This window comes from Pelodiscus sinensis, chromosome 7 (genome assembly GCF_049634645.1).
Source record: "Pelodiscus sinensis isolate JC-2024 chromosome 7, ASM4963464v1, whole genome shotgun sequence".
In the NCBI taxonomy this organism is placed as follows: domain Eukaryota; kingdom Metazoa; phylum Chordata; order Testudines; family Trionychidae; genus Pelodiscus; species Pelodiscus sinensis.
In genome coordinates this window covers 9,386,740-9,407,185 of record NC_134717.1, presented here as the reverse complement: position 1 = coordinate 9,407,185, position 20,446 = coordinate 9,386,740, and the positions used below count along the sequence as shown (strand labels likewise).

Sequence of the window (20,446 nt, the reverse complement as noted above, 5' to 3'; positions counted from 1 at the left end):
AGGAGCAGAGGGAGAGGAAAGGCACCCAGGAGTGACCCTGGAGGGTTGTTAAGTGTGAGTAGAAGTCTGGAATAATTTATTTTTTGCGGGTGGAGGAAGGAAGGACTGTTAGGAAATAGGGGAGCCTCCTCCATGAAGACCCTGGCTGACCCAGAGCATTTCCCATTCAGGTATATCTTTCTGCCATCCCTATGTGGCCCTGGAACCCACTCCCATTCAGCCCATAGCTAAATGCTGTCATCCCGCTAGCTCCTGAGCCTATGCACCAGGCTGCCTCTTCCTAGCCCTTCTGAATCTTCTGACACACCCCACAGCCTCATGTGTCTGACTCTTCCACTTAACCTGGCTTCCTGGGCAGGCTGCTGTAATAAATGCAGCTTGCTGCTAGCTGTTACCGCTGGTCAGCCAGCTGTTCTGGTGCCACAGTGCCCTCTCGAAAGCCAAAGATAGAACTGCAGCACTTCTTGGACAGAATGTATTTTGTATGGGAAACAAAAAAAAATTCTGCGCCGGACATGAATCCTGTATATGTAATTCACCAGAAGTAATAATGTACATATTGAGTCTGAAAACAACAGGAACATTTATGTGAATTAGGGTAGAAGGATCTGGCTTATATAAGTAAACAGTTTATAGGAGCTAATTTTGATTGATATTTTGCACCAGCATGTCACTGATTTCAGTTCTTCCCTACTATAGAGTCATAAACATGGTACAGTACCTGCAGAAGACTTTCTATAGCATGAAACCCTCTAATTAAATTCAGAGCTCCACATAACAGGCTCAGTATAAACGAAACAATCCCTGGCATAGTAATGGCTTCCAGTCGTTGATGAGGCGCTGCAAGGCACAGGGGGGAAAATGGCATTTAACCTAAAGTTTAGGAAAATATAAATTTTACTTTTCAGTGACTTCTTGCTCAAAATACTTAATTAAAGTTAGTAATCCTTAATATGTACATGTAAAATTTGAAAAATAAAAGACTTGATAACATATACTTTACCTCAATTAAAGAATCAATGTTCCTTAATGTCTTTGTTAAAAAAGAGATTTAACTTCATGTATTCTGTTTATTCAGCACAGTGCTAAAGACTGCTTAAAAAATGCCAGTAAATTGATACCCAATAATGCATTTGCTGGTAAATTTCTCCAAAATTAGCAACCAGCTAATAAGTCACATACGTGAGAGCTCCTTTCAAAATCTCCACTCTTTTTAATGCTAGTACATTAGTAAGAGCTATCAGGACTGATTTAGCTTGTTTGCTGAACAAAATGGTGAGGCGCAAAGCCTATTACCTTCCCTTACAGCAAAACACAACAGCTGTAAATGCTATCAAAGCTACAAATAAAGAAAAAGTCTGGAAATACTAGTCTCTGTATTACAGCTGTACTGTTCAGTCATTCAGAAGTCTCTTACTGATTATATTAAAAAAATATGGAAAGCGATTTGAAAATATACATTTTTCTGCCCACATTTACTTGTGATTATCATGAGACACAGTTACACAAATGACTGCAAATACATAGATGTGTCTTAATCATTATTGTGTCTTTCCACAAGTAACAGAAACCAAATATGGTGGAGGAGGGGAAAACCAACACAAAAATCATTAACAGTCTAGGCAACATGGGGGAGAGGAAAGGGACACATGAGAGTCACATATTTAAATCATTTTGTTTAAATCAGTGAAGTGTAAAGGTGCAAACAATGAAGTTAATGAACTGTAACATTAATATAGAGAGGGGTGTCAATCCTAGTTGTTTGCACTTAACAGAGCAGACAAAGGCTCCCCAAACAGTTCAAAAAGTTACAAAAGAAACCACAAAAAATGACAAAAGCTATTTCTCCAGATAAGCACAGAAAACTGAGTGTCATCGTGTCCTAACTTTTATTGTAACTAATTTGTACAGGATTTAACGTATGCTTAAAATAGAAACATACCTCAATGATCAACTTCAATAAATTATTTCTACCCTAACTAAAAGACACGTTAGAGGTGGCAATTATTAAGGTTAAGATGCCAGGTTCCATTCTAACTTCTGCAGTTACTTACAACTTTTCAAACAATTTTTGTGCTGAAATTTTAGTCTCAAAATTGCATTTTTTTAAAACTGTAGGGTAAAATTAGTTCAGCGGTCATTGAGTTTTGTGCGTAGAGGAGCGAAAGTTTACACGCCCATATTCTCCCCATATAGTCCAATCAGGAATTTTACATTTGGATAACACAAAAATCAGGACAGTCTTATTCAGAAAAAGTCAACAGATCTTTCCGCAAAGTATCAGTAATTTTGTGCATGAGTATTAGAATTTTTCTTTACTCTTTAAAATAATTTTCAGGCACTCTAATTAAGGGTTAGAGCTATTAATCTCCTCAAAGCTTAAGGAATTATATATTCTACTGTCAAACAAGCTAAGCACCAGAGAGTAAATAAATACATAACAGAATTTAGAAGACCAGTTAAAGGCAGCAGAGTAAAAGACAAGCTGTATTAGCGGCACTAGGTCCATCAGCCTGTGGAATTTACAAACTCCTAGAAAGAGACAGCAGATAATTATTATACTAGTGAGTTTTTAGGCCCAGGATCAAGGAATGTACAAATTCTGACATCAGACCCTGTATATTCCCGATAAGGAATGGCTTTGTATTTATTCACACTTCTTCTTTCTGTTCCCCACAAGCTTCCATTTAAAAAAAAATTAATGTAACATTATGATTGAAATATGGAGCAATCAACTATTTGGTGGCTTATGGTAGCCTGGCCATTTCCTAGACATGTAGTACTTTTTATTGCTGTTTATTATATATAAATATCAATGTACTATTTTTAATAATTTTACAGCGATTAGCTCTTTTAGTTCCACTGGGCTGAGATACTGTGCCATTTCTACCAGAATTCCTTATTCTAAAATTAGGAAGTTAAAGGCATGAAAGACTCCGTAACTTTAGGAACTGACATTTGAAAAAAAAAATTAAAATATTTAAAATCTGCCCTAATGAGACAAAGGCACACAAAAAAATAGCAGTATATCATCATCACATTTCTAAAGCATGATGAAAACTGAGATGATCTTTAAAGCAAAATACTATGAAGAGTTTGCATGATGTATTCCCCTACATTAAAAAATATTTTTAATTTATTCACTACACCAGAACAGACTACCTCTAAAGAAAGGTTTCAATTTCTGAACATTTTAATAGGCCTAGACTCTAAATATTGTTCAACGTCAGATACATGCCCAGTAATTGTATCTGTGCTAGTAATGCCACATGCTTTACCAATTCAGCTAAAGTTAATGGGTCAAATTCTGCTCTAAAGTTACACTAGTGCAACAAAACTGAATTTGGTCTGTGTGCCCTCCCCATGTTTTATAAAAATATACTTATGCATATGAATATGCATAGCTAGGAAATACTTAATGCAAAAAACAGCTTGCAAGGTATCATTTAAAAAGTTATAATCTGCCGAATATGTATAATTGATTTGTGTGCATGTACCATTCCTGTATCTAAAGTTAGAAATATGAAGTAGAAATATGACCAGAGGCCTTGTGTCTTGAGGTCCTCCAAATACACTCCTCAGCCCAAGACTGACATGTCTGTCATTAGTCAGGTCATATGGCCCCTCTCTAGCCTCTTCTTCAGCAGCCCTGGAGACTGCGACCGATGCCTGTCTGTGAGCCACAGCTGGAGCTATGGTGATACCGGAAGTTCTTAGTCTAGTCCTTTCTCAGTCTTGATTCCCGTGCCAACAGAGCTGGGACTTTCTGCTCTGAGGTGGAAATGATTGACAGGATCCACCAACCTGGGGTCAGACTGAGGGTGGATCACAGCCTTCACCAACAGAATCTTCAGGCATGATCCCTGTCTATCAACATCTTGGGGCAGAAACACTTATAGATTCTACAGTGATCTTTTTGGTGGTCCCTCTGTAAAAATTTAAACACACAAAGCGTATGATTATTTTTGGGTACCCACTAGCTGCGGACCTCACTGGAGATTTAAAACCTGGAGATTACAGCATTTTCCTGGTGCTAGGAGAGCAAGCAATGAAAGGGGAAATCCCCACTCAAAGAAAATGTAATTAGTTTAAACTAACACCGAACTAACTACTACTAAGGACACAAATACTGCCAAAGCGTTTGTTCCAGCTAACCATCAATGGCAGTAAAAAGGAACTGAGGGGATGGCAGATCAGCAGGGCCCTACATTGAGCACCATAAACGTGCCATTCCAAGAGGCACCTGGACTGATCCAACAGATACTACTAGGGGAAAAAAATCTTCCAATTGCCATGCATGTGCACATACCTGGTTGGAAATGACATGAACCAATACTAGAAGAAAACCTCTCATCTGAATGAGAAAGTAAAAGGAAGGGACACTGAGAAAGGAAGGTCACATTTGGAAAAGTTATCTTGGAACAGAAGAGAAATGGGGAATATCTGGCCTGCTGCATAGGTATTAGACAGTCAGTGAAGATTTTTGAAGCAAGTACTTGTTAGCTTGTACATGACCAAGCAGCTGATCTGGGAAATTACAGAAAAGCTATATAGTAGAAGATTTGTATAAAAGGAATAATTTCACTCCAAACACTGTAATATCCAATGGCCCTTTCTATCAAGGCAAAAAGCAGCTAACATTTAAATTTTCCCCAGTGGTATTGGGCCCCAAGAGGGAGAATCTATAGCCATGCAGATTCCAGGAAGGTAGAAGACAAGAAAAAAATATGTAAAATATTTGTAAAATATAGAGGAAAGACAAACTAACTAAATGAAAAGGGGTTGATAGGAAAATTGAGATAGAAGAAAATTGGAGATGTCAGGAAGCAATACTTCTAAAACAATCAGGTTAAGTAAAAAACAACAAGGGAAATGACTTTTGACTTAAAATGTTTTAAAAAATCCTTAACTTGAATGGAAAAGACAAGAGAAGGTGCCTCATTGCATTTGAATTTAAGTTAGTATGTTTACAGATCTTTTATTCCAAAAATGAAATAAATAAGCAGCTAATGCTTTCTGAAAACACCTTTTAAAATAATCTATTTACATAACCACCGCCATACTGGGTCAGACCAAAGGTCCATCTAGCCCAGTATCCTGTCTGCCAACAGTGGCCAATACCAGATGCCCCAGAGGGAGGGAACACAACAGATAATCATCACGTGCTCCCTCTCCTATCATCCATCTCCAGACAAACAGAGGCTAGAGACACCATTCCTACCCATCCTGGCTAATAGTTTCATAGAGGTTAGGTCCATCAATGGCTATCTAGCTCTTTTATGAACCCAGTTAAACCCTAAGTCTTAACCGCCGCAAGGAGTACCACAGGTTGACTGTGTGCTGCGTGCAGAAAATCTTCCTTTTGTTTGTTTTAAACCTGCTGCCTATTAATTTCATTTGGTGACCTCAAGTACTTATTGTGGGAATAAATAAATAACTTTTCTTTATTCACTTTTTCCACACCGGTCATGACTGTATAGACCTCTATCATATCCCCCCTTAGTCTCCTCTTTTTTAAGATGAAAACTCCAAGTCTTTTTAATCTCTCTTCATATGGGACCTGTTCCAAACCCCTAATCATTTTTGTTGCCCTTTTCTGAACCTTTTCAAATGCCAATACATCTTTTTTGAGATGAGGCGACCACATCTGTACACAGTATTTACAAATAATTCTGCCCATGTCATAGACGTTCATTATTTTTCATTTTAACCATAAACCGCATCCAGAGGTTTTTTATTAAATGTATTTGCTTCCACTTGTGACACCATAACCTTATCTACCAAGACAGGAGTACATCAGTCTATGAAATAAGTAGCAAGAGATTAATTCTTAAGAAAGTAAGATGCAAGTGTCAGAAGCAATAAGAGAATGAGTCCATAGAATTATAATAAAATATATATAATACACATATACAATCAGAAGTGGTACTCAGAAGCTTCTCCACATTTATCCATTAGTTACTAGCAACATTAGAAAGGCCCTGTATGATTTAGCATTGGTATACAATACATCTTGAGAGGTACCACTATAGATTGCAATAATCTAAATGCAATTACACATTCTCCTTTGTTGTTGCAGGCTTTTTTGGTTAGTATCAATATCATCATAACTAAATTATTTGTACTGTGATTGCTCCATCATTTCCCATTTAGGATCAGAACCCACTGTGGTGGGTACAGAACAAACATATAGCAATATATCTTTTTCAACTAACATGTTAACATCTGAAGAGAGAAAAGTTACAGCAGAAATAGAAGTGAAGTGTTTTAAGATTCTTTAAGACTATTAAGAAAAGTAATTGCTAGCAATCAGTAAAGTGATCATTACTATTTGTAAAAGTATATACATTTTAGCTGATAATTTATTTTATAGTACTTTAATAAGAGTCTACAGTTGTGTCATTAATTCAGGCCTCAATCCTGCAACAGGAACTGTTTGGTATAGATGTCTGCTCATGTGAATGAGCATCGGGACCAAAGATTTTTAAAAATGAAAAAAAAAGTTTTAATATTTACATTAGGTTTTCTTCATTTATTCTGTTTTTTCAATTCACTGAACTAGAAGATTGAAACTAGACTGTTCTGTTTCATTTTCACTAGTCAGTTTCATTTGTAGAATCCATACAATAGCACAATGTTTTTGTGTTCCTATTTTCATTCTTCGTGGAAATCTGCAGATTTGGCGTTAAACTGCTTGGAAATGTTTTAATATCCCAATATAAAGACTAGAATCATAGCAGTATAAGTACTCTTAATATACAAACTCACCAATACAATAGCTATCATATGTGCTTTAAAAGTTACCCTTTAAAGTTTACTTCATGAAATAAATAAAAAAATCAAGACTTAAAATAGAAGTGCCATGAAAAAAATAAATGCTAATATGTCATTTTTGATGCAATGTACTAAACACAAACTTTTTTTTTTTAAAAGAATATTGAATTTAAATAGGATAATTACTTTGAATTTGAATGTCAAGGACCTGCCCCGTGTGATGCTTCTCATATTGAGACCAATAGAAATGGCACATCCTTAACAATACAATGCTTTTATGATGCCACCATCAGATGTCATTAGATGAACTAACTGATTTTTGAGTTTTATTAAAAAGAATGTATTTAAATGTCCACCTTCACTTGTTTATTTCCATTTAGAAACCAGTCTAACAGTAATAGTCCTTTATGGAGAAGCTGCACAAAAAGAATAATTAACTGAAGTCAGAGCTTCTAAACAAAGACACACACCCTGTGTCATGGCAGTTGTACTTTATACAGACCAGCAACTAAGAAAGTACCAAGTTGGCATACTTTAATATTTTTTTTAAGAAAATAAACATATTTCTCTGTATCTTGGTCACACAAAGATAGTAGTAATTAAGGTACCAAACTCACCAGTAGATATCTTACCAGTACCCTTAAACTCTGAAGCAGATATGTATGCAAGTCCATTAGCTGAACCAAGTTCAGACATGGAAATTTGATAAGGTGGTCTCAGCTTGATTTCTGTCTGCATGTCAGCAAGATTTATCTTTGTCGACAGAGACCGTGGGTTATTATATCTCTGCTTGGTCCTTTGAATAAAATTATCTGTAAAATTAAATATATATGTATATGTATATTCCTGTAGATTTTTGTTAAATAATTCTAACCTATGAGGAAATTATGGGCCGTATATTTCTCAAATACACAAATTTAGATTTATTATTTGAAATTCTTACATTTATCTTGGAACATTCTAATACTATTTTTGTTTTATGACTAACACATCATGGACTAATTAATTCTTCAGTATAAAAAATTAAGCTCTAAAAATCTAATTACCTAATCACTGTGAAAAAACTAATGACTTGCCATGGCATGATACTGAAAGCACTGCTACTATAATGGATTTATTTCACTAGTTTGGATCTTTCAATTTAGCAAATATTCTTATAAAAATAATTTATTTTTCATATATAAAAGCACTTAATTCTAAAATGGGACTTAAATTGCAAAATATTAGGTCTGAAAACTTTCATTATATCTTCTCACCTCAAAATAATGAAATTACTCTTTAAACTAACAGCTAGGAAAACACATGGAAAGCTGGAGAAAGGGAAGAAAGCAAACAAGTTATAAAAAAAAGAACACCTTTAAAAAACAGACTCCTTTGTACATATATTCTTCTGCATCTTGTATTCCTTTTACTCTATTTAAAATATATTTTGTTACAACACATAAAACTAGTTTTTCTTACCTTCAAATGAAGGTATAATTTTAAGCTACTGCAGATATCAGCAGAAGCCACAAAAATACCACAAGTAATGCCACATGTAGTAGGTATTTGAAGCTTGAGCCTCAGAAAATTCAATACATAGCTCTATCATAAAGCAAATCTTAAGTTTCTATCCTTGCATTAAACAAATAACTTACTGGAATTCTTTGATTTAGAAATGGTTCACAAAGCTCAATATCTTTATAGGTTCAAAGTACAGTAAAACTCCATTAGTCCGGCATCCAATGCTCCGGGACTCCTGATGGTCCGGCACCATCAGGAACCCGGAAGTGCTGGGGCAGCCGGACAGGCTTCCCCCATTCAGCTGCTGCTGAAACTGACCAGCAGCTGAATCGGGGAAGCCGGGAGCAGAGCAGCTGGGGGTGCTGCCGGGTTGGTCTCGTAGCACTGCCCCTCGGGGCTGCGGGACCAACCCAGCAGCACCCCAGCTGCTCTGGGGGACGCCTGGGGCAGAGCAGCTGGAGTGCTGCCGGGTTGGTCCCGCAGCGCCAAAGGACGGCGCTGCGGGATCAACCAGGCAGGACCCCAGCTGCTCTACCCCAGGGGTCCCCGATTCAGCCGCTGTTGAAACAGAACAGCGGCTGATTCCAGGAAGCCCGGGGCAGAGCTGCTCTACCCGGGGCTTCCTGGAATCAGTCGCTGATCTGTTTCAGCAGCGGCTGACTTGGGGACCCCTGGGGCAGAGCAGCTGGGGTCCTGCCGGGTTGGTTCCGCAGCACCGAGGGGCGGCGCTACAAGACCAACCCTGCCCCAGGCGTCCCCAAGAGCAGCTGGAGTGCTGCTGGGTTGGTGCCGTAGCACCGCCCCTCAGCGCTGCGGGACCAACCCGGCAGCACCCCAGCTGCTCTATTGCAGGCATCCCCGATTCAGCTGCTGCTGAAACTGACCAGCAGCGGCTGAATCGGGGACGCCTAGGGCAGAGCCGGACTATCGTAAGGGGGGGGCTATGAGGAGTCTGGGGTGGCACCCCTCCCACCACTCCAGACCCCTCATAGCCCCCTCTTCTGATAGTCCGGCATATCTGATAATCTGGCACCCCCTGGGTCCTAAAGGTGCCGGATTATCGGAAGTTTACTGTATTTTGATATGGATATAATGTCAAACATCCTCAAAATATTACTAATTGGTAGAAGTTAAACTCATCCACATTTGTTCACACAAGACCTGATCTAAAATTTATTGAAGTTAATGGAAAGATCCCCAATGGACTTTGGATCAGGCTCTAACCAACTGATTGAACTCCCCCCAAAAGAAAAGGGAAACTTTCTACTGGCTTTAATAGGAGCTGGAGTAGGCCCTAAATCAAATGAAAACTAATTAAACATAATTGTGGCTGAATTTTTGTGATTTGTACATGTTGCGTTATGCGTTCTTTCAAAACTGTTAGCTGAATTTGAGTTAGGCTGGAAAGAGTCATTATAGCAAACAGTAAAATCCTTACCAAACTCTATGAAACAGTATGGCCGGATGGCAGTATTTGTCTTCATCATATTGTACGTGGTGATGAACTCTTTCTGAAGCTCATCCAGGAAGCAGAAAGCCAGAACACTGGGGTAATTTTCAGTGCACAGCATCATGTAGCTCACTCCCAGAGAACTAATAAAACTATAATTTAAAAAATTGTTTTAATATTAAGCCCATGTAATTTACAGCATCAACAGATAGGTTTCATATGCATAAACAGAGAGGCAAAAAACTTCTATAGGGTAATGAAGAGACTAATATTTATTGAAAAAAGCCAGAGATTGTTTTAGGGGAAAAATTACTTTTAGAGAATTTCTTTCTTTGAAACAACGTTCTATTAATGAATGAGAAGATGTTATACATATATAAGCATATAGTGTGTTGCAACTAACGTGGAAAAAAGGATTATTGAATTAAAATTCTTGAGAGGGGGGGAAAACGCATGGGTACCCTCCCTTGGGAATAGTACATTTAGAATAAATGAAGAGCATGCCATCTGGTACATTCCAAAGGCAAAAAACTGCTCTTCAGAATTATCTTTATAAGCAAGGGTATTGCGTTCTTCCATAGTAAGGATGTTTCCTTAGTATCCAGGGATGGAAATGAAGATGACCAGAGGCAGGAAAATCTCCCCCGCTACCTACTCATACTTAATTTAGACATTAAATTGTATTAGTCAATTATTGGCTCGCCAAACAGAAATTTCAAAATTAGCTGAAGTATCTGTTATATACAGTTTAAAATAATCAAGCTAATATTATATATCTTTTTTTTTTTTTACAGTTTTACTATTGATGATAGAGGTCGAAAATCTTTGATTACATTTGATGTCTAGTTCTTTAAAATTTCTTTTTAGTTTATCAGCTGTCAAAGAAATTATAGGCCATGTCTACACTGAGAGATAAGATAGACTTTAGTAGCACCCAATTTTGTAAAGTTGAAGGTGCATGTCCCCACTGTGTGCAAGAATTCAGTGTAGTTCAAAGTCATGTGTCCTTTGTAGGGTGGCTACCATCGACTTTGAGAGCAATGCATGTGGGTAGCTATCACACAGTGCCTGCACCCCTTTGCATTCTGGACTATTCAGTGGTTATTTCTGGGTACAGATTGTCAGCAACCCATGATACACTCATTTCCTGCCCATCTCCTCCCTCCCCCTACTTCAGATGAATGACAGTCTTTTTGTGTCCTTTTTTCTCGTTGGTTATTCGCGCAGACACCATAGCAGCATGAGCATGGAATTTATTGTGGATCCCGTTGTCCATCAAAGCATTATGGTGATGATGTTAGCCTTGGTGCGCCTAATGCTGGAGTATGTCCAGAATGTATCCAGAGTCTGCTAGAATGAGGAAGAATCTCAGGAGGCCATGAACATACTCTTCTGAGAAGCATGTGAGCTGAGCGAATTGCAAATGCCACCAGCATTCGATCTTCTGGACACAGTGGCTGATTCTGGTGATGTCAGACAAGCAGAGACTAGACTGGTGGGATCACATTGTTATGTGGGTATGGGATCAGCAGCAGTGGCTGCAAAACTTCCACATGTGTAAGGGAACTTTTGTGAAAGTTTAGGAAAAGACAGACTGGGGCACAAGCCTGCAAGCAGGAGGGGAGCAGAGGGTCTGGGCGTGGTGGAAGAGCAGGACAGGGGCTCACGTGGCATCCACATGTCCAGCACCCCCACATTTGCCAAGAAAGTGAAACTTTCCCTTCCCATGGGAGCAGACATCTGGGAGGAAGGGGACGGGGTTCCAGCCATGGCAACAGAGCAGGGCAGGAATTCATGCAGCAGCCATGTGCCTGGCACCCTTCATTTACCAGGAGACCGCAACTTTCCCTTCTTACAGGAGCAGGCTAGCGGGGAGAAGAGGGCTGGGAGTAGAAACATGGTGGCAGAGGAGGGCGGGGCTCATAAGGCGCACATTTGTCTGGTAACTATGGTTTGCCAGGACAGTGCAACTTTCCCTTCCTGCAGAAGTAGCAGGAGGGAGGGAGCAGGGAGTCCCCGAGCATGGCAGCAGTGAGTCTGGGAGAGTGCAACGTTTCCTACCTGCAGGAGCAGTCAAGTTGGTGAGCGTGGGGAGGGGAGGGAGTCTGGATGTTGCAGCAGGACAGTGCAGGGGCTCAAGCCATGCTTCATTAGGGATGAGCAAACAGAGGTTTACAGCAGAGGCATCAGCCAATAGCTTCCCCTGATTCATCCAGGTTGCCATGCGAGGTATCAGTATTCTCCAATCACACAGAGTGATACAGAGCATATGCTGACTGAATGTGGCCAGAAACCTGGACCCTATGCTGCAATGCTTTGTGCTGTAATGATGCCAGACAACTGACTGCTAGCTTGGAGTAGAAAGGTGTTCTACTGTGGAAGACAGAATAAGGCAGCCTCCCCAGAAACTTTGTGAGAAGGATTAAAGGGTTCCTCTATGAGAGCTCTATGGAGATGTGCAGGAAGGATCCCTGCTTTGTTGCCAGACCCATTAACAAGCTGTTCTGGGGACCCCCCACTGTGTAGGCACATTGGTTGCCACAGATCACACCCAAATGCCTTAACCCACTTTTAACAAGACAAAAAATGTGAACTCACCAGAAGTGTCCTCCCCGGGATCAGTGCTCAACTATGAGATTTCCTAAGAAGAGGGGATTGTCTCCAAGGTTATAAAAAGTTCTTGGCTCTCCATGACCTTGGTTACCCCACTTGCCTGTTGATCATTCTTCTCCTGCACACTGTTGCCTGAGCGTCTTGGGGGGAATCCTCAGATTGTCTAGAGAAGCTGTTCTGGTCCCCCCAAGGATCGCATGCAGCTGCTCATAGAAGCGGCGTGTTTGTGGCAATGCTTCAGATGTCCATTTGCCTCCTTTGTCTTTCGGTATGACTGCCTCATCTCTTTCATTTTCACTTCGCACTCCTGGGCATTCCTGACATCCTTTCTCCTTCATGCTCTTTGCAATCTTGGCATAGATATCTGTGTCTCTTTTGTTGGTTCATAGTTCTGAGTGAACAGATTCCTCTTGCTACACAGCAATGAGGTCCAGAATCTCCTGCACGCTCCATGCTGGTGTTCGTCTTCAATCATGGGAACTTATGGAGCTCATGGAACTTGAACTCATGGTCCGCTGTGCTGCCTGCTTTGAGGTCTGCTCACCACTCTGGCTGCACAGGAAATGAAATTCAAATTTTCCCAGAACTTTTTCTGTTCAACTGGAGAGCAATAGAGTTCAAAATCGTGGCCAGAACAGTCACAGTGGGTCACTGCGGGACCCTTCCTTGAGATCAAGAAAGGCAACTTTGATAGTACTGAGGCTGCACTACTGGGAAGTTGACCATGCAAGACTGAATTTAGTTACTCCTCATGAAAGCAGGAGTACAGATACCGACTTTATCAACTCTTAAAGTTGACGGAACAGGATTGGTAGTGTTGTTTAGAAAAATCAACCTAATGCAGCTAAGTATGACTTAACCTTCCAGGGTACACCTGGCCATAGATATATCAAGACTTACTACTAAAGCTGATTAATCAAGTCAAAGGCCACAGTGCTAATTTTTGCATAATTAGTTAAAGCAATGATCATTAGCTTCTGAGAGGAAATGCTGACTTTTTCATTTGCATTTACGCATACAGAATTGATATTTGCTCTACCTTAACTATAGTTTAAGATAAATGCAAGCTGTGAAACCTAAGCCACAAAGTTAAAAATATCAACCACTGTGTATATTTGTTTTGTGAATATTGTTCTTTTTGTGAATAAAGAATAGCTACAATAAGAAGCAAAGCATAATGTTTAAAATCACAGATGGGGGGGGGGGGTGCATGTCCACATTATCCTCCTTGGATAATGGTGCTTGAATGGTGTGCATCCTCACCAAAGCACTTCCACTGACCCTGTGTAGTTATCAGTGTCACTGGCAGCTTCCTGCCAGAAAGCCTGGATGCCCTATAATCTACTGTCCACCCCAGGCAGCTTTCTGCCAAGAGCTGGAGGAGAGTTACCTGGTGTTTCTTACAACCGGAGAATGGTGTCCAGCTGCCCCAGCTTCTTCTGCCCTCCAGTCCAGCACCTGCCCACTGGGACATGGACAGTCTTGTCAATTTCACAGCTCACCAAGCTGTGAAAATGACAAGGCTGTCAAACTCTTGGCAAGAAAGAGGGTCTGAAGCCACCCAAGCTTCCGGTCCCAGCTCTCAGCCAGGCGCAGGGTCCAGCCACCCAGCTCTCTGGAGGAGTGGGTTCATTTCTTGTTAATTTCACAACTCATAGCAGCTTATGAAAGGAACGCAGTGTCATCCTAAGTACAGTGAAATAAGTTTTACACCTCTTTTGGAGGAGTTATTAGATCAACGTACTAGGGCTCTTACATTGATGGGAAGAAGGCTGTAGTACAGACATTGACAATTATCTAATGTAGACCCGCCCTAACACTCTTCCCACAGAAATACTTTCTGGTGAGTGATAACCAAACAAATAACCCCAAAATAAAATACATATAAAGAAGTGTTTGAAAAGTGAACATTATACTCATAACTATTTCATGATAATCCTCCTGTTTCAAAACTACAATGCAAAAAAACCAAAAAACATTCTACATTATTATATTAACTACATAACACCAATATGTGTGGACGTTATCAAATGATTTAGAGCCAAATTTTAAGGCTGATAAAAATCAAAACCAAAACATGCTGCTTGGGTCATGCCAGGCCTGCCACAAGTTGAGGCTGCTCAGGCCAGGGTGGGCCCACCAGGCTGCAGGGCTACTCCACCCAGGCCCGCCACACTGCACACAGACGGGGAGCTGCACCCTGAGGAATGGGCCACCAATTGCTTTACAGACGTAGGAAAACATGGTTCCTACCCAAATTAACATTTGCTACTGGTGTTACAAATTCAGGTAACGGCACAAACCCTGCATTCCTCACATATGCAATGCTCCCACTGAAGTCAATAGTAATATTAGGTGAACTAAGTCTGCAGGTTAGGCTCTCAGGAACAGATTTCTCAAAATATCTCAACAACTGACTCCTAGTGATTTCAATGAGTTAAGCACCTACATCTGTAAAACCTGTAAACATCTGGCCTCGATTCTATAACACATTTTTAAATATACTTATGATTTGAAACTAAAGTAATTTTATATTCATTTTCATTTTATATTTTAATAAAAAAAAACTCCCACCCCTGTATTCTCTTGAACTACTGCCAAGAACTAATCACAGATCTAAGCTCTTGGAGATTTTAATGTCATAAACTACCTTGAAACCAATAGGATAACCGAGTAAGTCTTAAAAACACTTAATCTTGCAAGTCTCTAGTAGATCAATAATTTAAATATTTATAAAAATGCAGGTTACTTCAAACTAGATATTCCATAAGAATATAAATGTCTTTAAATGTGGTTTTCAATTTTAAAATACAACAAACATTGTTGATAGTTAATTTAATTCATTACCTCTATACTGCAACTGTTAACTTTTTAATTATGAGAAATACAACTCAGGAATGTTAAAAGGATCAATAAGAAAGGAGAGAGAAACTCTTACTTTATATTATACTGGCCAGCTTTCAGCATACATCTATCAGGAAGCTGAGCAAGCTTCTTTGAGAGTGTTTTGAAATATTTTCTACATTGCTGCACTCCCATGCTTTGCTCATAATCTGTAGAGGCAGATAGTGGGAGCCCATCTCTCACACGGACCACTGATGCAGATAAGATCATAGACATTGCCAAAAATTTAATGAAAACCTAAAACAAAACAAATACATTCAGAAATGCAGATCAGACAAAATTAAAATGAACAAACGAAAACTGAGTATGCAGCCAGAACCATTACTATCTGATGGGTACATGAAGTAACTCTCAATCAAGGCAGAGAAAAAAAGTATAAATTCTTACAAAATCTAAATGTTTTCTATTAAAACATATTTGACATTGCAAGTCCATGTGTGTGCTGATGGATAATATGCCCGGTTCACCCTTAAAACACTGCAAGTCACATAGGCTTAGTCTCAAACTTATGCTCACGTCAGAAGTCCTGACAAGTAGTCCTCCAAGGGATGTAATAGGGTAACCGTTTACACAGTTAACTAATAAGTCTGGCCTCATCAGTTACTGTGAAGAGTTACACGCAGGTTCCTGCCCTGCTCTCAGGGAGCCAACTGCTAACCGCCGCTGCAGGCTCCCCTGGGAGAGTGGCAGCAAGCGGGAGCTGGTGCAACCAGGAACTGGCCATGAGCTGCTGAGTCTAACAGAGGTAGCAGTGCGGGGCAGCAGGCAGTGCACTCTGGGAGCCAGCTTAAAAGTCAGCTCCCAGCAGCAACCAGCTCCCTGGGTGCAATGCCAGCTAGGGATGTTAAATTTAGACTAACTAATCAAATAGTTAAATTGATGGGATTTGAATCAACTATTCGATTAGTCTATAAGAGCACCTCTGCCTTAGAAGTGTAGCAAGAGCCCTACAGTTCAAAAGCAGAAGCCCCACAGGGAGTACTGGGCTTCCTTTTGAAATGTACAAGAGCGCCATTAGGGCTCCTGTACATTTCAAAGGCTGAGGCACTGCAGGAAACAGTGGGGATCTTGTACATTTCAAAAAAAAAAAAAAAAAGCCCTGCAGGGAGTGTGGGACCAGCAGGAGACCCCTCTAGCCCCAAACTCCCTACAGTGCCTGAGCCTGGCGGGGCTCTTGTACATTTCTAAAGGAAGACCTGCAGGGAGCTCAGGGCTTCTACTTTTGAAATGTACAAGAGCCCTAATGGGGCTTTTGTACATTTCAAAAGCAGAATTTCAGCAAAAGTGGCACAAGCGGAGACTGCTTCAGTCCCCGCTCACACCGTTTCCACTATGCCACCACCTCCTCTGCCCCCCACAGAGATAGGCAGCAAGGGGTGGGGAGGGAGCAAGGGGCAGGAAGCGACTAATCTCATCACTAGTCTTTTACATCCCTAGGGTCTGCAGGTGGGAACAGATATGCACCAGGAGTCAGCTTAAAAGCCAGCTCCTAGTGAGCCGGCTGCAGCCCCATGCTGATGCTTCTGATACAAGGGAGCTGCTGCAGGTGTGTGTCATCATATAACTGCTGACATTTTCAGCAGTTCTCTGGTACCCAATTACCCACTTATTAACAACCCTAGTCCCTACTAGGGATGTGAAGATGTAACCATACACATGGTTAACCGATGAGCCTGGGCTCATCACTTCGTGATTACTGTTACAAATAGGCATCTTGAATGTGCAGGATGCCAACTGCCCACCTCCACACTGCTCAGTGGTGGTGGTGGAAGTGGGTGCCAGTATGCACAGGGAGCCGGCTTAAAAGTCAGCACCCTACGTGCACATCTCCCATGGACCCGACTACCCTGCCCTGCGTGTAACCACTGAAATTTTCAGCAGTTAGAGGGTTACTTAAACACATTTTTACATCCTTATGCCCTACTAGGTTTTCTTAGTCACAAGCAGGTCGCAGAATCAGTCTTTTGACTTGTTAATATAGATATTAATATTGTCACATGACCTAGAGCAGGCCTGGGCAACATAAGGCCCACAGGCTGGACCTGGACTGCCAAGCCACCGGATCTGGCCCACAGATGCTGTGGGGAGCTCCAGGCAGGCTCCCCACTTGCTTCACCCCATCCGTACACCGCTCTGAAACACAGCTGCAGGACAGTTTCAATTTAAAACCTGAGCCCGGAGGGGAGGAGGGAAGCTTTAGGAACTGCTCCTGCCCCAGCACAATCCCACTGGCCAGGTTCTGGCCAGAAACTGGCCAATAGGAGCTGCCTGTTTCAACAACAGGCAGCCACAAAGGGCTCGTAGTTATTCACAGAGCACATGGCTGTAGCCTGTGCAAGGGCAGGAAGGGAGGTTGATTCAGGAATGGGCTGCTGGCTGGTATGTTTCCTGACCAGACCCTGCCTCTGACACCCCAACCCCTCACTTCCCTAAACCTCTGCCCCCCACTCCTGCCGCCTTACTCCACATACTCAAATCCTTTGCCCCCCTCCTACACCCATACCCCTTCCCAGATCTGACACCCCAATCCTCTGCCCACATCACGGTCCCCTCTGCCACAGCTCATGACCCAAACCTCTGCATCCCCTCTTGTACCCAATTCCCTAATCACAATTTAACCCCCTGCACTCCAGTCTAGTACCCCAGGTCATAACTGCCTCCTTCACCCAAATTCCCTCCCTTACCCTAAGCTCACTTCTGCACCCAACCTCCTCCATTAATATCATGGAAGAGTACAGCCCTCAATCACTTTCCAAATTCTTAGAGTACCCCCCCCCTCATCAAAAATCATTGCCCACCCTAACCTAGAGGCACTAATACTGAAGCTCTGCTATTTTTTATTATTTATTTTACAGTAGTTCCTATAGACAACAAGATCAATATTTCATAGTGCTGGGTGCTAAAACATACAACATAATCTTGTCCCGCTAATCAAGAGAAAGTCTTGCCTGAAGAGTTTATAGATTACATAGGCAAGACAAAGAAGTATTATTAGTCCTATTTAACAGAGGGGGAACTGAGATACAGCAAGAATAAGGCCCTGACAGAGGAAAAATTTCAACAAGTATCTAACTTAATGCGTGTGAGTAGTGCTAATTAATTCAGTATGAGTACTGATATGCTCAAAATTAGGCACTTGTACCTAACAGGTACCTTGTGAATGGAGACCAAGGTAATTTAACCGAAGTAACATTGTCTTAGAGGGGTATCTGTTTTGTATGTACAAAACAGTAAAGCTGTTACCTTAAAAACAATAAATAGCTCTGTGGCAATTTAGAGATTACCAAAAATATATAGGCTCATGAGCTTTTATGAGTAAAACTTACCCACACATGCTCATGATCCTATATATTTTTGGTAATCTCTGAATTGGCACATGACTACAAAGTAACATAGGAAATGTGGCCAAGCAAAGAATCTACGTCTCCTGACTCACCATCCAGGAAACCCTCCCTCCTTTATCTGGGTCTCAGTTTCTGATTTGTAAAATGCATATAGCAACATCCATCTTACATGGGTATTAAGAATTTTAAAATAAATGTTTGTAAAGTATGTGAACACCATAAAAAACTATCATAAAAGTACAATATAATCATTATAAGATATAGTCAACCTTAACCTCTGAGGCAGGGATGGAGAAGTATAAAAAATATCCAAGTTCAAGTGAATCCTATTCAAATTAAAACTTTAATTTTTGCCCTGATGTTATGCTGCTCTCAAATTTCTCCAACAATTATATATTTTTGGTGTTCTTAGTCTATATGTAAAAACAATATAACAAAAGGAGTTTATTAAAATAGTTGCGACACAAAGAGTGGCAAATCACAGCAAATATTTTTAAACATACCCCCATGCTCCCTTTGTCAAGAATTAAAAGATGGATAGATATTTAAATGTCCAAACCCTTAAAAGTGTCAGTAGATCTACAAAAACATTCAAAAGTTTATCAAAACAAGTGTTATGTAGTTCTCAAAGTAAAATTACTTGTTTATTTGTCTGAGCTACCATAAGAACCGCCCCAAAATAAGTTCTTGGGCAGCTCTTTCAGAAAAACAATCAATCTTGTTTATCAATAACCAACAATCTTCCAAAACTCCTGGAAAATTATTTCAATGATTAATTACTCTCACCATTATAAATTTATGTCTTATTTACTGTCTGAATCTGTCTCCAACGGCCTATAATTATTTAAAGGGTTTAAACACCGAGAAGGGAGATTTGTTTAGGGTGATTCAAGGGTATGTTAACAGTGTAATGAGTCAAACTTAAGTACGAGAACATTTAAAAGACATTTCTATTTGACTATGCAAGTTTATCAAGTGAAGAGGACAAAGCTCCATCACTTCAATCAGGGTATGTCTACACTACCCCGCTAGTTCGAACTAGCGGGGTAATGTATGCATACCGCACTTGCTAATGAAGCCCGGGATTTGAATTTCCCGGGCTTCATTAGCATAAGCGGGGAGCCGCCATTTTTAAATCCCCGCTGCTTCGAACCCCGTGTAGCGCGGCTACACGGGGCTCGAACTAGGTAGTTCGGACTAGGGTCCTATTCCGAACTACCGGTACTCCTCGTGAAACGAGGTGTACCGGTAGTTCGGAATAGGCACCCTAGTCCGAACTACCTAGTTCGAGCCCCGTGTAGCCGCGCTACACGGGGTTCGAAGCAGCGGGGATTTAAAAATGGCGGCTCCCCGCTTATGCTAATGAAGCCCGGGAAATTCAAATCCCGGGCTTCATTAGCAAGTGCGGTATGCATACATTACCCCGCTAGTTCGAACTAGCGGGGTAGTGTAGACATACCCTCATTTAAAACTAAGCTGAATATTATATTACAAAAAACAGTCCTATGTTGGCAGAAAGATGGAAAAATAATTTATAGTAACAAAGCTAATAACAAAGCCTTCTGATTTCTGTGATTAACTTTAATAAATATTTTGTTTATCTCTAATCTCTTATGGAGAAAAAGGAGGAGTGTGAAAATATCACGTAAATAGTAGGGATGTTAAAATGTACCTGTATACAAGTTTAACTGATAAGCCTGGGCTCATTGGTTAAGCTTCACAGTTACAGGCAGCAGAGGGAGGGGGGACTGGGAGCCAGTGCGTGTGGCCCACATGTGCCAGCTCCAGTGAAGCCGCTTTCCTCCGTTCCCGCCCCCCACCCGAGCTGCTGCCTCCTTAAAAGCCAGATCCCCCTAAG

At 40.8% G+C, this 20,446-nt stretch overlaps 1 protein-coding gene across 8 annotated transcripts in view; it reads right to left on the bottom strand.

Moving 5' to 3' along the window:
• The window catches only part of SEC22A (SEC22 homolog A, vesicle trafficking protein), a 39,324-nt gene that overhangs the window by 14,425 nt on the left and 4,453 nt on the right, over positions 1 to 20,446 (bottom strand). For 7 of the 8 annotated variants that reach the window (XM_075933125.1, XM_075933124.1, XM_075933122.1 and 4 more), the window contains 5 exons: positions 15,279 to 15,481; positions 13,731 to 13,805; positions 9,716 to 9,879; positions 7,392 to 7,586; positions 722 to 840 (listed from right to left, as the gene is read on the bottom strand). In XM_075933125.1, the coding sequence (XP_075789240.1) occupies positions 722 to 840; positions 7,392 to 7,586; positions 9,716 to 9,879; positions 13,731 to 13,805; positions 15,279 to 15,460 (735 nt within the window). In that variant the 5' untranslated portion in view covers positions 15,461 to 15,481. The remainder of the gene's footprint in view (positions 1 to 721; positions 841 to 7,391; positions 7,587 to 9,715; positions 9,880 to 13,730; positions 13,806 to 15,278; positions 15,482 to 20,446) is intronic. The other variant, XM_075933123.1, reaches the window with a different exon arrangement.